This window comes from Pollicipes pollicipes, unplaced genomic scaffold (genome assembly GCF_011947565.3).
Source record: "Pollicipes pollicipes isolate AB1234 unplaced genomic scaffold, Ppol_2.1 Scaffold_7262;HRSCAF=8765_pilon_pilon_pilon, whole genome shotgun sequence".
Taxonomy (NCBI): domain Eukaryota; kingdom Metazoa; phylum Arthropoda; class Thecostraca; order Pollicipedomorpha; family Pollicipedidae; genus Pollicipes; species Pollicipes pollicipes.
The window spans coordinates 2,186,386-2,202,813 of record NW_023597055.1 but is presented as its reverse complement, the minus strand read 5'-3'; the positions used below and the strand labels follow the sequence as shown (position 1 = coordinate 2,202,813).

Sequence of the window (16,428 nt, the reverse complement as noted above, 5' to 3'; positions counted from 1 at the left end):
GAAGGGCAGGCACTGCGGGGGATCAAACCCCGTACCTCAGGTTTTCTATACACATGGTGGTTAATCACAATTATAGTTTCCCAGCAGAATAATTAGTTAAATTTTCTCCCATGCCAAGCTGCTTCACTCATCTGTGAAGTTTCATTTCCTCAATGATATAGTGAATTTTTGAATTTCATCATGTGTGTTTTGAAGATCTAAATAAATATCTTTCCACACCACACCACACAGAAATGTGATGTGTATTTTAGGGTCCAAACAATTTTATAGTCAGTTCAAAATGACATCCAGTTTGTTGATGGCATCCTGTCTTTTCCATACAAAATATGGTTAATGTTTTGACTTCACTTAAAGCTTCTAAAGCATAGTCAATTATTCATGTTTATTAAACATTAGTATTAGTTATGTGCAGAAGCACCAGCAGGTAATTTGTGTTTCCTTGCAGTGCTGATTTCTTCTGAAATGTCTCAAGATGTATGAAATAATAATTAAAATGTCTCAATATGCACAAACAGCCTGCTCTCCAAATTTGGCGTACTTTTTAAAGTTGGGGATCTGAAACCCCCAACTGAATGGGTCACAAAGCAATGCACTTCCCTGACCTCAGGCTATATGCCATCACTAAGGTATAAGATGGAAATCGGTCTGTTTTCCAAAGGTTTGCAGGCTTCCAAGGCCACCTGTTGCTCCAATCTTTGTTTCTCTGATCTGATCTTCTGATCTGATCTTTTACTCAGATCTTGTTACTCTGATCTTTTGAGATTGCATTGTGTGTGACCCAGGAGTTCTTCTGGTGGATGGAGAGAATGCCTTCAGTTGGGCTGATTGACCCTTGTTGAGGCTGGTGCCAGTCCTAGGGCCCAAGGTCACTGACATTGTCAAGGTCACAAGGTCATTGAGCAGTGTATGACTGCTGAGGCATGCCCTGGGAGTCTGGTTGGCTGTGACTGTGCCCCATCTGGCTGGCAGCTAGAGCAGCTGTGTCAGCTGTCTGATGGCTAGTGTAGTCTCTGACATGGCTTCTTTTGTTGTCCACCCCCAATCCATTAGATGTCATTTGTATGTTGTTTGGCTTGTATATTAGCCATGCAGAATAGAATGATCATTGCTGATGCATATCTTTGCTGCAAGGATTGAGTTTTCTTCTTATCACATTGATCATGGTTAAGCTTTTCTGACCATTGAAAACATTGCTGACAGTCCTGGATTTTTTGACATCTCAAGTCATTTTTGGGCTGAGGTGTGTTTTTCAATGCACCTGTTTGCTCCCATAGGTTTTGGACATGTACAGTGACCTGGCAAGCTACCATCTCACATCACAGGAGGCCTCATTTGCTGGCTGTCATTTTGTGGATGAAGCAGTTTGAACTTGACACCCCATCTGAGTGACTTCACACTCATCGCATATTTGCCTCCTACCAATGATTGCCGTTCTATGCCGTGGGCTGAGCAGGCATATGTTGTTTGCACAGCTGGTCGAATATTTTGCCGCCGACGGTACGCCTTGTGCCAGGGGCGCCACCTGTTCGGCGCGGCCATCGTCCTCTGACAGCGCGCTTCGTCCGGCAGAGCCCGTTGAGCGCGCGTCCGTCGCGGGCGGCCGCCGCCAGTCACGCTGCCGTCCGACGCCGCCCCCCGCCGCCCCCGTGTCTGCAGCAGACACGCGCCATGGGTAAGCCGAAGAAGGGCAAGAAGAAGGAGGAGTCGGAGGAGGACGAGCCTTCCGTCCTGACGCTCGAGGACGAGCCCGAGCCGCAGGAGGCCGTGAAGAAGCCGAAGCGGAAGGAGAAGAAGAAGAAGAAGGCGGCCGTGGCCGAGTCGGACGACGACGACCCGATGGAGGAGGAGGGCGGCGGCGGCGAGGCGTCGCCGTCGCCCCCGCCGCCGGCGCGGCCCAAGATGTCTGGGTTCGCTGCGCTGATGATGGACGACTCGGAGGAGGAGGAGGAGCGGCCGGCGCGGCGCCAGCAGTCTGGCTTCGCCTCCCTGATGGCCGAGAGCGGCGAGGACGAGGCGCCCGACTCGGAGCAGGAGGAGCGCGTCGTCGTCAAGAAGAAGGAGAAGAAGAAAGAGAAGAAGGGCAAGGAGAAGAAGAAAAAGAAAAAGGACGAGGGGCTGGACGACGACCTGGAGAAAATGCTGTCGGAGCTGCAGATGGAGTACACGGGGGACCAGCCGATGGAGACGATCACCGCGAAGCCCGCCGAGAGGGAGACGTCTGTGGAGGAGACGCCGGCGGTGGACGCCGAGAAGAACGAGCGCGTCACGGAGAGCGTGGAGAAAGAGGACGAAGGGGAGGATGACGACGAGGGTGGCACCGTCAAGACAAAGGCGCAAAAGCGCAAGGAGAAGAAGGAGAGGGAGCGCTTGAAGAAAATCGAGCAGAACAAGAAGGGTGGCAAAAAACAAACCGAAGAGCCCCAAAGAGCCTGAAGATCAGGAGGAAAAAGCTGGTGATGTTAATGGCGAGGCCGTGTCAAAGCCGAAGGAGGTGAAAGTAGAACAGGATGGCGAAGAAAAAACCATCGGCCGCGAAGAAGAAAAGAAGAAGGCGGCCGAAAAAGCGCCGGAGCCTGAGCCTGAGGAGCCGTCCAAGAAGAAAAAAGGTCCCGGCAAGAAGCTGGTGGCCGCGATGCAGGAGGCGCTGCGGCTGCAGCAGGAGGCAGAGGAGAAGGCTAAACAAGAGGAGGAGGACCGCATCCGACGCGAAGAGGAGGAGGAGCGTCGCAAGGAAGAGCAGGAGCGGCTGGAAAAGGAGCAGAAGGAGCTGAAGAAGAAGCAGGCAAAGGAGCGCAAGGAGCAGCTCAAGGCCGAAGGTAAGCTGCTGACGCCGAAGCAGCGGCAGAACATGGCGCGCGCGCAGGCGCTACTCGACGCGATGAAGCAGCAGACGGCGGCCGCGGGGGCCGAGAAGAAGCCACGTCCAAGTCTCAAGGATCGCCGGCAAAAGAAAAATAAGCAGGCGTCGCCGGAGGCGGAGGTGCCACCGACACCGGAGGTCATCACACCGGAGGTGACGACGCCGGCGAAGCCACCGCCCGCAGAGCCGGACGCGGGGCTGAAGGACAGCTGGGAGGAAGAGGAGGACGGTGGGTTGAAGGACTCGTGGGATCAGGCGAGCGAAGACGAAGCGCCGGCGGAACCGGAACCGGCACCGGCGCCGGCACCTGCCGCCGCGCCTGCCGCCGCGCCGCCGCCGCCGGCGACGACCGCGAAGCCGGCCGAATCCGAAGACGAGTCAGTCGACGACGACGACGAAGACGAGGAGGAGAGCGGCAGCGACGACGACAGCGAGAGCGAGGAAAGCGACGACGACCGCACCGAGGCCGAGAAGCGGCGCGACCGCGCGCTGAAGCGCATCCAGGAGCGGCGCGACGCGGCGCGCGCGCAGATGTCGGCCGACAACCTGCGCGCGCCCGTCATCTGCGTGCTGGGGCACGTGGACACGGGCAAGACGAAGATCCTGGACAAGCTGCGCCGCACGAACGTGCAGGAGGGCGAGGCCGGCGGCATCACGCAGCAGATCGGCGCCACCAACGTGCCGCTGCGCGCCATCGAGGAGCAGCAGCGCTTCGTCAAGAAGCACAAGGTGGCCGAGCTGAAGATCCCCGGTCTGCTCATCATCGACACGCCTGGCCACGAGTCCTTCAGCAACCTGCGCTCGCGCGGCTCGTCTCTGTGCGACCTGGCCATCCTGGTGATCGACATCATGCACGGCCTGGAGCCGCAGACGATCGAGTCGATCAACCTGCTGAAGTCGAAGCGGACGCCCTTCCTGGTGGCGCTCAACAAGATCGACCGACTGTACGACTGGGAGACGGGCAAGGCGAAGGACGTGGAGGACGTGGTGAAGGCGCAGGCGCGCAACACGCAGATGGAGTTCGAGCAGCGCACGCGCGAGACGATCGTGCAGCTGGCCGAGCAGGGCCTCAACGCCAAGCTCTTCTACGAGAACGACAACCCGCGCGAGTACCTGTCGCTCGTGCCGACCAGCGCCATCACCGGCGAGGGCATGGGCAACCTGATGGCGCTGGTGGTGATGATGACGCAGAACATGCTGACCAAGCGGCTGATGTACTCAGACGAGCTGCAGGCCACCGTGCTGGAGGTGAAGCAGATCCCAGGGCTGGGCACCACCATCGACGTCATCTTGGTGAACGGTACGCTGCGCGAGGGCAGCACGGTCGTCGTCGCCGGCACAGACGGGCCGATCGTCACCCAGGTCCGCTCGCTGCTCATGCCGCAGCCGCTCAAGGAGCTGCGCGTCAAGAACGCTTACCAGGAGTTCAAGGAGATTCGCGCCGCGCAGGGCGTCAAGATCGCCGCCAAGGAGCTGGAACGCGCGATCGCCGGACTGAACCTGCTGGTGGCGGAGCAGCCGGACGAGGTGGAGATCTGCAAGGCGCTGGTGGCGAAGGAGCTGCGCTCGGCGCTCAGTGCCATCAAGCTCAGCGACCACGGCGTCTATGTGCAGGCGTCGACGCTGGGCTCGATGGAGGCGCTCCTGGAGTTCCTGCGGACCTCGAAGATTCCCTACTCGGGCGTGCGCATCGGGCCGGTGGTGAAGCGTGACGTGATGAAGGCGTCGGCCATGCTGGACCGTGATCCCGAGTTCGCCGTCATCCTCGCCTTCGACGTCAAGGTGGAGCGCGACGCGCAGGAGATGGCCGACTCGGCCGGCGTCACCATCTTCCAGGCCGACATCATCTACCACTTGTTCGACAAGTTCATGAAGCACCGCGAGGACCTCAAGAACAAGAAGCGCGAGGAGCACAAGCACATCGCCGTGTTTCCGTGCAAGATACGCATCTTGCCGCAGTTCATCTTCAACTCCCGCGACCCGATCGTCATGGGCGTCAGCATCGAGGGCGGCATCGTCAAGACGGGCACGCCCATCTGCGTCCCGTCCAAGGACTTCCTCTTCGTCGGCTACGTCTCCACCGTCGAGATCAACCACAGCAGGTGGAGACGGCGCGCAAGGGCCAGGAGGTGTGCATCAAGATTGAGCCGGTGCCGGGCGAGAGTCCGAAGATGTTCGGTAGGCACTTCGACGAGACGGACATCCTCGTCAGCCGCATCAGCCGCGAGTCCATCGACGCCTGCAAGAACTACTTCCGCGAGGACCTGCAGAAGCCCGACTGGCAGCTGATGATAGAACTCAAGAAATTGTTCCAGATTATCTAGCTTTGTTACCAGGTGGGAGCGGGGTGGGGGCGGGGGCGGCGCCGCGGCGCGCCGCCATCACAGTCATATTGCTGGATCGTGTTTTGTACGCATGAGCGGGCGCCGTCCGCCGCTGTGATCTGACCGGCCTGCGTCGTGATATCATCGCCATCTTCGCCTGCATACCCAGATAGCTTTGTTACTATGGCCGGCCCTCACGGCCGGCCGACGTGGAGTTGGACTATGGAAATCGGCAAACTGTTAGCGGCCGCGGCGGCCGCCGCCGGCCGCGCGGGGCTCGCCGCGGAGGAGCGGGCGGCAGGCCGGCGCCGCCGCGCGGGCGCTGGACGGGAGACAGCGCTGCGGCTCTCAGGAGACTACCCGCCCAGACTGCTCTCAGACTGCTCTCAGCGTGCTCTCAGTCTGCTCTCAGCTTGGCGGTCGGACTGCGCCACCGCGCCGGCTCCGACTGCGCCGCTTCCGCCGCCGTCGGTGGCCCTTCTTGCGGCGATCGACCTCGAGGTCAGTGGGAACCGGTGCCCGCCCTGTGCGACTCGGGCGATCGTCGATGTACCGGCCGGCCTGACGCATCTGCTTTGTCGTCGGACTCAGTGTTCGGAAACGTTCGCCGTCTCGTGTGTTATGTTCCCACTACTTTCCCTTGAAGGTTTTTGTTTTGCCTTGGCCAGGGATGTATGCACGTGATGCAGTGCTCGGTTCGGAGGCCTCGTTGCGTCACTGGCGGAGCCTTTTGGCGTGTCTCGCCTTGTCTACGCAGCTGTGTGTGAGCTTGACTGTCGGTAGGCAGAACGCCTGACAGCCCAACAACCGTCCGTCGTCTGAGAGGACTTTTTAATGAGTGCTCTTAAACCAGCGTCTCTGGACGAGCAGGCGCGCTGAGGCGGCAGCAAATGCAGTCGCGCAGATCCCCTCAAACAGTGGATTAGTTCCAACAGTTGTGGCGATCCAGTTGCCACAGTTGATACTGTCATGGTATTGAACATTTTGGCACTCCGTCTGAACATTTCTATGCGATGCGTAGTCTCTGATCTCCCGTCGCTCTGCTGTGACCGCCGTGTTGCCCCCGTCTGCCGGATAACACCAGCGGGCCGCCGCGTCCTGGCGGTCCGCTCCTCTAGCCCCGGCCACACTGACGCCCCGCGCCCCGGCGACCGGTGCCGGCCCCGCGCCGGCCCCGCGCCGGGGGCGGGCACACCCGCCGGCGCCCCGTGGCGCGACGCTCCGGCCCTGAGTGTCCGGAGCGGCCGGCGGCGCTCGGGGTCGTGCGAAGCCTGTGCTGGGATCGTCACGCTGCGCTGGCTGCCGCTGTGTCGTTAGGGTGGTCACAGTTGTGTCGTCGCGGTGCGCGTGTAAGGGTGCGTGCTGTGCCGTGCGTCACTGCGTGTGCTGTGCCGCGGCGGAGACGGCGTGCGTTACAGCCGCGCTGTGACCCCGCCCGTGCGCGTGCGGCGCCACGTCCGGTCACCGGTGACGCCCTGTCCCTGTCGCAGGAGCCGGTCCGGACCAGCGACGTCTCTCGCCTTGGGCTCAGGTGAGAGCTCGGCTCCCGGTCCGCCTGGCCCCGACCCCCGGCCTCCGCCAGGGGGAGCGGGTGGCCGCGGCAGCCGACGCGCGCGAGGCGGCGACGTGCGGCGCGCCAAGCGCGGGAAGGCCATGGCCGCCGCTGTCGTCTGACTGCGCGGAAGAGCGCTGACGTCGGGCGGCTCGCTCCGCGTGCGGTGCGGGCTTCTCTGTCGAGGTGGTGCGGGTTGACGATAGGCTAGGTCGGGAGGCGACTGCTCTGGGAATGAAGGGATCTGGGGTCGCCGGGGCGTGTTTGTTGGTGACACACCCCGTACCCCCCGTCCCCCGTCCCCGTGTCTGTGTCTGACTGTGCCGGGGCCTGCCCCGGGAGTCCGGTTGTCAGTGACCGCGCTCCCTCTGGCCGGCGGCTAGAGCAGCTGTGTCGGCCGTCCGATGGCTAGTGTAACCTCTGACCTGGCCTCTTTCGTTGTCCGGCCTCAGCTCCCCCCCCCCCCCCCTCGCGTACTCGTCCACGTCAGTGGTGTGGTGCATGTCAACGCAGCCTTGCTGCTATATTTTGCCACTTGTTCGACTCGGAAGTCGCTGCGAAACGAATGCGTCGTCCCTGTATCTTATTCCGATGTCAAGCTGCAGAACTGTTCGCTGCTGGTAGAGTAGCAAAATGTAGGTTGTTAATGGGTTAAGAACCTGCACCCTTGAGCGCGGTGCACTCTTGAACGCGGTTGCCGCGATTGTCACGAGCGGCCGCGCCAGCCCACGTCCGTCTGTCGCGCCCCTGCCGTCCGCCTGGGTGCCCCGCACAGCACGTGACGCTGTCTCACCCTCCGACAGGACCCGGGTCGGCGGCGTCCTGTGGCCGGCCGGCCAAGAAGGCGACCGGCGCAGCCGCGCGACCAACCGGAGCTGCCGGAGAGCGCGCAGTACGGGTCGCCGCGGCACCGGCGAATGCCAATAACGCGCCCTAACGGACCTGCTGGTTTTTGGCGGGAGGGGGACGGGTGCCGGACGCGGCTGAGATGAGGACGCCGTCTGCGGTATCTGTGAACGGGACGGACAGACACACACGCACGCGGTCTCACCCTCGCCGTCGCCCGCTTGGGTCTGGGGTTTCGCGTGTGACCGAATGGCTAAACGCGGGCTGCGAGCAGTCAGCCCGATGGCGATGAAAGCAATTATGACGACGTATTTGGTAGCGATCACCACTGGCGGTGTGCCAACGCACGCAAATGTGCCGTGTTTTGAAGCGTCTGCCTATGTGAGAACCGGACGCTGCTGCCAGACGCGTCCAACTTCCGCCAGCTGTAGAATGGAACAGATGCAGACTGCGCGGGGTGTTACGGGTTTTCAGGTAACGCGATTCGGCAAATAGGAAAAGCGCATATACTTCCTGTTCCTTGAAAAGACGATAACCGTTCGGTCGTTACGCCCCCCACCCCCCCCCCTCTCCGCACACGTCGTGCTTCGATGGTTGTAAGATTGTGTGCGTGCCTGCTTGTCCGGCAAGAGCGCAGCTGAGGAACGAGGCGACCTTCAGGAGGGGTCGGATAATAAAGCTGCCGCCGTAGTACCAGAGGTAGACAGGCGCTTTCCTTCTTGATAAAACACATTTGGTTTGTTCGAGCTTCTTGAATTTTCGCTTCCATGGTTCTGTAGGCTAGCACCCCGTTTTAGTGGTATCCCTCTGCTTTCTAAGCGAGCGATGCAATGCGACGCTTTAAGCTTGGTGACAACACTGGGGGGGGGGGGGGGGAGAGAATGCGTTATAGCCGTCGTGAGGCGCACGGTTCATGTGAGGTGGGAGTCACTCCTGCCAAGGGCGTCACATTCCAAAACCGTTGGGGGGAGAGGGGGGGGGGGGGGGCGTCTGAGCCAATCAAGTTAATATAACCTGCCCACCAAATCCTGATTTCTCTCCGCCTTTCGGCCACTTTGATTTGCTTCCCTGGTGTCAAGATGAACTAAGAATTGTTTATTCGGTTCAGGACTTGTTTTGCTGTTAAGGAATGCTTTTAAGTTTGAAGCCGATGTGTGAGTGATAATGATGATAGATCATAATGATGATATTGGTAGTCGTGCGCTTAAGAACCCAACGTACCTGCAACTTAGACACCTGCTGGATGTTATTGGCAAATTGTTTCATGTTTTTGCTCATATGTGCTGGGGGGTGGACTCAGAGGAGCATTGAAGGGCTCAACTCAGCATTGAGGCGAGGGGGGCTTAAGCTCCCAAAGGATACAAGGTGACATCCCTGACTTCCGCCGCTTGTCATTCATTATTACTAGGAGCTCTGCTCTCCATCCCACCAGCTACGTCGAGGGTTTCATTCTGGTCACAGCCTCATGTGCAGTCTCTGACCCACAGTAACTTTATGGGTACACAGATTAGAACTGATCACCAGCACCAGGCAAAGAACAATTTTCGTCTCGACATGATCGTGGCCCGCCGCCCATGGGTCTGCCACAGACGGCAGGTTAATTGGGATCGGCTATGGAGCGTGTTGCAATAAGGCGGCACTCTTCTATAATTTTTTATTCCTGAAGGGAGTTGGAAGCATGCAAGAAATACGAGCATGGCGCGCAGGTGCTGTATTATAACTTTCCTGCATCTTGTACAGGCCTGAGGTGTGCATCGCGAGTGCTTGCAGCAGCGGCCTTCGCGTAGACAGGATTGCAGCACGTGAGGTATTTTATGAAGCAGACGCGTTCACGTTCCGCTTTGTGCCCATCATACGTCCAAGCCACAATGGCGTGAAAATTCGTTTTAGGGCCATGTCAACGGAGATGATGTTTTCAGGCTGAGATGTGCGGGAATTAGTCAGGTGGGAGTCATCTTTACGTCGGTGGCAGCTTAGTTGACACACATAGGTGGGTCTTGTGCAACCAGAACATTGCACATATCATCATGATAGGAATTGTTGGTTTCAAATTTGATTGTATGAAGGACCATAGAACCTATACAGGTTGGAAGTATGGAGTCTAGACTTGCTTTGAATCCATGTCCAAGAATGCATTTGATGCTGGAAATTCGTGGCAAAATCAGTCAAATCAAGTCAAAATCAATCAGCAAGAACAGTGGTAATTGGTTATATGAATTGGATGAGCTTGTAACCAATCTGAAAAATGGCTTGTTTTTCAAAATCAAATTATACCAGCTGCAGGCTCAACATTCCTTCTGGGATTTTATGGGGCTGCACATCACATTAAGTTCCTTAGAAGGTTGTGATAAAAAAATGTTCATGCTCAAAATCTTGCTGGCTGCTGAGAGTGTTGTATGCTTGTTGGTAAGGCAATGAATCAGTAGAGATAACAAAGTTAAAACTTTTAAGGCTCAGGTATGGGGGTATATAGGGCAGAAGAAGAGAATTCCCAGAAATATGTCATTACTGTGAAAGGTCATTACATTATGCTCATGTGAGGCTACATTTTAGGGCCACAACAAAAAGTGGGAGGGTCAGAAAACTAAAGAACAAGGACATGTGAGCTCTGTGTGTAAGATGAAGCCATTTATAGGCATCATAATTGTAGGAACACTGCCTAACCTCTCACTCTAGAAGGATTATTTGCTTTAATCCTTGGGTGCTGCTGAGAAGGAATCAGTAGGTCTGCCTGGCATATGTTTCTGATAGGGATTCAGGAACCCAGCTGATACCATACTTCAGTAGGATGATGAGATGGCTTTTTCTGCCTTGTAGTTCTGTCTCCAATGACATATAAAGTACAGTGTGACACCCAGCTTACAAGATGAATGTCAGTTGCAAATGAAAATATGCTGGGTGCTCCTCATATGCTTATTTAAGGTTATTCATTATAACAGCTGCCAGGGCTAAGTACAGAGCCCTACAGCAATAAGTTGGTACTTTTGTCAACAAATTTGATCCCATCATTTTGGTTAAACATATTTTCTCCAATCTTATATCATAGAAGCTTCCTGAATCTTATTTCATGCTAAGCTTCCTGAATCTTATTTCACGCTAAGCTGTGTTTTGAGCAATGTTTGTGGTGCAAACCTTGACCCCAGCATCAAATAAAATTGTTGATGCCAAGCCAAAATTTTGTTGTAAAATTTAAGTTGTTTTAATGCTTGACACCATTGGCCAACCTGAAATCATATGACCTTGATTATCTCAGCCATGGGCCAAAAGGTGAGTGTGAAAGTGCTCCTGAACCCACCCAACCTACCATGGGTAGGTTGAGAGGCAGGCACTAAGTGACCAAGCTGGTGAGGTCTGCTTGGTGGAATGCAGTTCCCTTAATCAGATTAAGTGGATTTTTGCACACTGAAGTGATAGTTATGGCATGATATTCCACACATGCCACACCATATGCATGTGGTATGGTTTTTGTAATGAAATTCAGTGCTAAAACAGTCATGATATGGATGTGGTCGTAATGCTTCGCCTGCCCCCTCAATATTACAATATTTAAGTTAAGCATGTGCTGCTAGTGCTAATGCTGAGGTTTCATGTGAACATTGTTAATGTTTCTTCTTCCATAAAATATGACCATTTTTTTCAGGTTGGTTTTAACATGGCTTCTACTGTGTAGGATAGCTTGTCACAAAACTCTGACCCCATCATGCCAGTAGAACAGCTGCAATCTAAGATACATTTCCTGTTGAGTTTGCAACATGCCACACTATGCTGCCATGACACAGCAGCTGCTATTTCAACCTGGCTATCCTGGCGAGTTGTGAGTTGGCTGTCACTGATGAGTCACTTCATCAGTCCGCCACACATCAGTCAAATGGAACAGGCATTTTGGAGTGGGGGTTGCAAGGAGCTGTGCTGCCCTGGTTTTTTGAACATTTGGAATGTTTGAATGAAACCTTTTATGGCTTCCTTTGTAAGTGTCCTGAAGTATGTTGACCTCATTGGACTGGGTGGGTTAACTGCACGAGGCAGTGCTATTCACTGCCAGGCTCCTGTGCCAGCCTGCTGGAATCAGCCGCGTACGCCACACATCAATCAATCAGCCACAATCAATCCACACAGTACGCACGTGCCAAGCTTGTCACGTGCGTACTGTGTGGACATCTTTCGTTCCACTTGTTCCAGTTTCCAGAATGAACCCCACGCTCCGAGCGACGGAGTGTCTTCAGACGGAGGCACATGACAGATGGTAGACTGCAATCCAGCAAGGCTAGATGGCTGGGAGATTCGCCTTCAGTTGTTGCACCCGCCACCGTACATGCGCCGTTAGGCAGAAGCTCTACAATTGTCTGTTACTCAACCCCAGATCACATAATATTGAGATATCCGTCTTGGTACGCGAATCCGCACCATGTGCCATCTGCCAAAAGCTTTCCGATTTGCCAATGTGCCGTCTATTTTTCGAAGTTGTGTTGAATCGGGTCGGGACTCCGTGCGTTTCTGTGCTGACGCGTACCGACATACTTGGTCTCCCGACCCTGGCCTCAGCACGCGCCGCCGCGCCAAGAAGCGTCATCAGAAGCTTGTATGACCCTCCTGCGCTCACCTTTAAGCCGACCCTTGGGAGATCACTGCTTGCCAGCGATCATCATGGCATCATGACAGACATGACATTGACTTGAAGGGTGCGTCGTCTTGCGACGGGTGGTATTTCCCCTCGCTATTTGGGCTCTAGGGTACCTCCGTGAAGCGGATTTGTACCGTTCCCTTGCTGAACTTCGGCACACTTTCCTATGCTGGATGATTTTTATGTTATTTCTGGTAGGTGCGATAAGCATTAATACCCGGCGGATGAATCAACATCAAAACCCTAACCCTGGATTGTGAGGCATCTCGCTTCCTGCGATACAAGACATCCATCAACCTGTCCTTAGACATAAAGACGCACCTCCCGTCCAAGCTTGAGGTCCCCACCACTTCCGTTGACTCGTGCAACTCCAAGTCGGCAATTTCGAGGGTCGCTTATTGGCAGGATGCTCCCGGTAACTGATCAGGCGAGACCTCGCAGTCATGACACGTACCACAAAAATAATGGCCTTTATCGCCGCCGGTCGCCGATGTTCTCTGCCGGGTTTGACCTTCCAGCCCCCCCCCCCCTGCGGCGGGGAAGAGCCACACGGCCGCCGTGTCCCCTCCCGCTCTGACAACCCCTCCCGCCGACAGAGCGCACCGCCGTCGCCACCACCATGACCGGGAGGCTAGGGCTGCTGCGGACCATGGGCCGGGCGCGCACCGCCGCCGCCGCCGCGCCGCCGCCCCGACTCCAGTGCCGCTCTCGCGTCACGCTGGCGACGGGCGCGCTGCGCGAGGAGCCGCCGCGCAACCGCCTGGCGGTGATCGGCGCCTTCTTCACCGTGCTGCCGGGCCTGCTGATCGGCGCCAGCATCAGCAAGAACATGGCCAGCTTCCTCGAGGAGAACGACCTCTTCGTGCCGGCCGACGACGATGACGACATGTGACGCGCCCCTGTCGGTGGCGACTGTGAGTCGGGCGGGGGAGGGGGGGGGGGGGGGGGGGGCGATCGCCGGTGGGGGTGTTCGCCGGTACGTGGATGGCGCGTGCCAGGGTAATATTTGTGGGACAGCGGGGTCTGGCGGACTTGCGTTGCACAGATGTTGCCCTTAGATGCCAAGAATTCCTACAACTCCAACGGTATGAATCCGAAAGATTAATGTGAATATTCGACGGAAGCCAACATGCGGTTTTAAGCTACAACGTAACTCAAGCGCATGTGTGGACATCTTTTTCGAAAAATGCCGAACAAATAGACGTCAATGACGGGCTTGAAGGCCACATGGACATCCCGCCAGGCTAAACGCCAGATAAGCCATTCAATCACGGTGAATGAGATTGCAAATCCATTATGCATTAACTGGTGTAAACAAAATACATTAACTAGATACTCAAAATGCATTAACTGGTCTACACAAAATGATTAACTGGTCTACACAAAATGCATTAACTGGTGGACAGGAAGCAGTCCATCGCGACAAATAATGCTGCTCAGGATCCATTTGATCAAAGGAGAAGGTATCAGGGTACCGGTCTAAATTTGGGGGCTAAAAAACGGACCGCTCGTAAGGGTCGCTATGAGGGTTTCATATTCAGACTGGAAGTCCAGTTTTCGTTTAGTTTCCTGAATTTTGCACCTCACAAAAAGAACCAACTTCCATTTTTACCAGAGCTGGTCGAAAAAAATCGCATGGTCGACCGGCGACCAGAATGTTTTTACAACGAATGACATGAATCCCGAAGTCTTTAAGAGAAACTGAACCGAATGGCATCCGGGCATCGCTGTGCAATCGGAGTTTCCTTTTGCAACCATTAACGTGATAGATAAATCCACGAGGCGACCATTGCGCATCCGCATGTCTTTCGGTCAGTTGGCAGCCGACCGTAGACAAATGGCGTAACCGCCGTTGATGGGATCTGGACCAGTATGATCTCCGAACACAAATTGCCGTATATCTGCGTCCTGGCCACTGAGCTACCGGGCCGTCGACGGATTGCAACAGCGTAGTTCGACTGGCATGGACCGTCTTTGTCATAAAGGTTCGACGACTCTTACGTATACTAAGGTTTCATGCATGGCGTGTGTTCGCATCTCGCCAGCACCAAAGCCCCGCTCGCCGCAGGGCACCACGGTTTATTTGTTGGGCCTTTCAGACATCTGTTCTTCTAGTTGCGGCCGTCAATGAAAGCAGCTGCAACTTACCGTGCACTCAAATACAACACTACCCTTTGGTTGGTCCCATTGCCCTGCGTGAAATTAAAGCCCGCACACAGTGTCCCAGTTTTTGTCTTTATTACCACGCTTGCTGTCAAATACTGTGATATATTAGACCGTAGATGACCAGGGGCGGATCTAGCCTGGAGTTTTGGGGGGGGGGGGGGGGGGGCAAACCGTTCGTCGCCAGCTTGCTGGTGTGCGATCCGAGGTCCAGTGCACGGTGCTTCTCGCGAGCACCTGGTAGGGACACCATTCAAAAACCTGAAAAAAACATCGAAATGCTTTCGAATCTAAACGGAAGTTAAAACAAAACAGTTAAAACAGTTAAAGTCAAAACAGATGGTAAGTAGACGAAACTTTTATGAAGTTTTTTGGGAATGGTTTTGGGGGGGCCAAAACATACTCTGAGGTTTTGGGGGGCAATGGCCCCGTGTCCCCCCCCCCCCCCCTCCCCAGGATCCGCCTACGTAGATGACACACCTTCAGCAGTCCTGCTGACTAAGTCCCCAGTGTAAAATGTGATGATACTCTACATCCTTTGGAGCATTTGTATTACTACATGATCTGTTGTTTCAATCGCGCAATTAAATGCAATCGCGCTATTAGCTGTCGTAGGCGATGGCGTTCCGACTGTCAAAGTAGGTGGAACTGGAATTTCGGACTTGGAATTGGAAATTGGAACTCAATGTGGAATTTCGACTCCATTCAGAATCTACCTGATATTGGTGTGATATTCCGTAGGGGTCTCGCGTTATCGTAGTTGGTGTGGACCTCTGTGCGGTTGGAAGCTTGTAGTATGCCTACGCGTGCATCTCATCATGCCAGGCCAATCTAAAAATCGTGTCTACTAAATCATGTCGACTCCGCCACTGCCGTCATCCGTTCAACCGTACGTCCGCGTCATTGTAAGCGAGAAAATCATAGTCGCCACCCTTAACAACCGCGAAGACGCTCCGCACGACACGACACCGGTCGAGTGAGATGTTGCGGAAGATGTGCGGGGCAACGCTAAATCCGGCGATCAGACGACCCTGCCGCTATTCCATTACAGAGCCGAGCCGACGCGGCCGATCCCGCCTCGTCCTCCTGGTCGCAGCTCGTCCGGGCTGCGTTCTCCTCGTCGCAGCCCGTCCGGCTGCGTCCTCCTCGTCCCAGCTCATCGCGGCCGGCGGGCCGATGCATACCAGCCGCTGAATGATGTGGTGTGGACTGGGCGGTGCAGCGCCACGGGAGACGGATTTACAATAACGTGACACGAGCGTGCTTGGTGTGATGCGGTGGTCCCGGCTGATGGCGAGTCAGCTTTATCTGTTGTGAAATTGTTTGTGTTTTGTTCACCATAATATATGACTGGAACGCGTGGATCTCCTGAAATCGGACCATGTGAGAGGGTCCCACAGTTGCCTGCAGTACAGTGACATTTTAAGTGACTGCAGCTTGGTCAGAGCACCCTGCTGTCCTATGCTGCTGAGACACACTGAGAAAGGTGAGGGCCATTCTGGCCAAGCAAGTGCTCTGGGATTACATCCTTGTTTTTTCTGCTGCAAGCAGGGGGTGCTTGTCAGCATGACTCTTCAGTCAGCAAAACAGCTAATTATCAATCCTTTGAAAAACTAACAACTGTCATGCACAAGAGTGCCATTACAGGCACCTATGTTTCAAATCATGCATACCCCAAATACAACTCATACAACTTTGGTGACTGCAGAACTTTGCACAACACACAGCCTTGCAAATGCAACCTCTGGGCTTAGGTCCACGACCAAGCTTTTAGTCAAATCACTTGTGAAGTGGAATTATGAAGGGCAATAATAAGGAACATGCATCTCACATGTAATAAGTTGAAAACTACTCCAACCATGACCATATGCGAGCACACCAGTAAGGGTACAGATAACTTGCTTGCTCTTTCGGGCTGGCTATGATTCAGTCTACTTTTTCTTGCACAATTATGATGCAACAGTACATATAGGCATATTACATGATACATATGCACATGGATTCCCAGACTTTGACCTATCTCCATATCAACCCATTGAAATAACTAGGCATTGGGTCCAGG

General features: G+C 55.0%; 1 protein-coding gene and 1 pseudogene across 1 annotated transcript; both read left to right on the top strand.

Moving 5' to 3' along the window:
• Positions 1-1,573: 1,573 nt before the first annotated feature.
• On the top strand, positions 1,574-7,554 carry LOC119114214 (eukaryotic translation initiation factor 5B-like; annotated as a pseudogene).
• A 3,276-nt stretch (positions 7,555-10,830) lies between these two features.
• On the top strand, positions 10,831-15,597 carry LOC119114220 (essential MCU regulator, mitochondrial). Its single transcript, XM_037238418.1, has 3 exons — positions 10,831-10,849; positions 12,800-13,117; positions 15,418-15,597. Exon 2 carries the CDS (start codon positions 12,823-12,825, stop codon positions 13,093-13,095), a length of 273 nt encoding a protein of 90 aa, XP_037094313.1. The 5' UTR covers positions 10,831-10,849; positions 12,800-12,822; the 3' UTR covers positions 13,096-13,117; positions 15,418-15,597.
• The last annotated feature ends 831 nt before the right edge of the window (positions 15,598-16,428 follow it).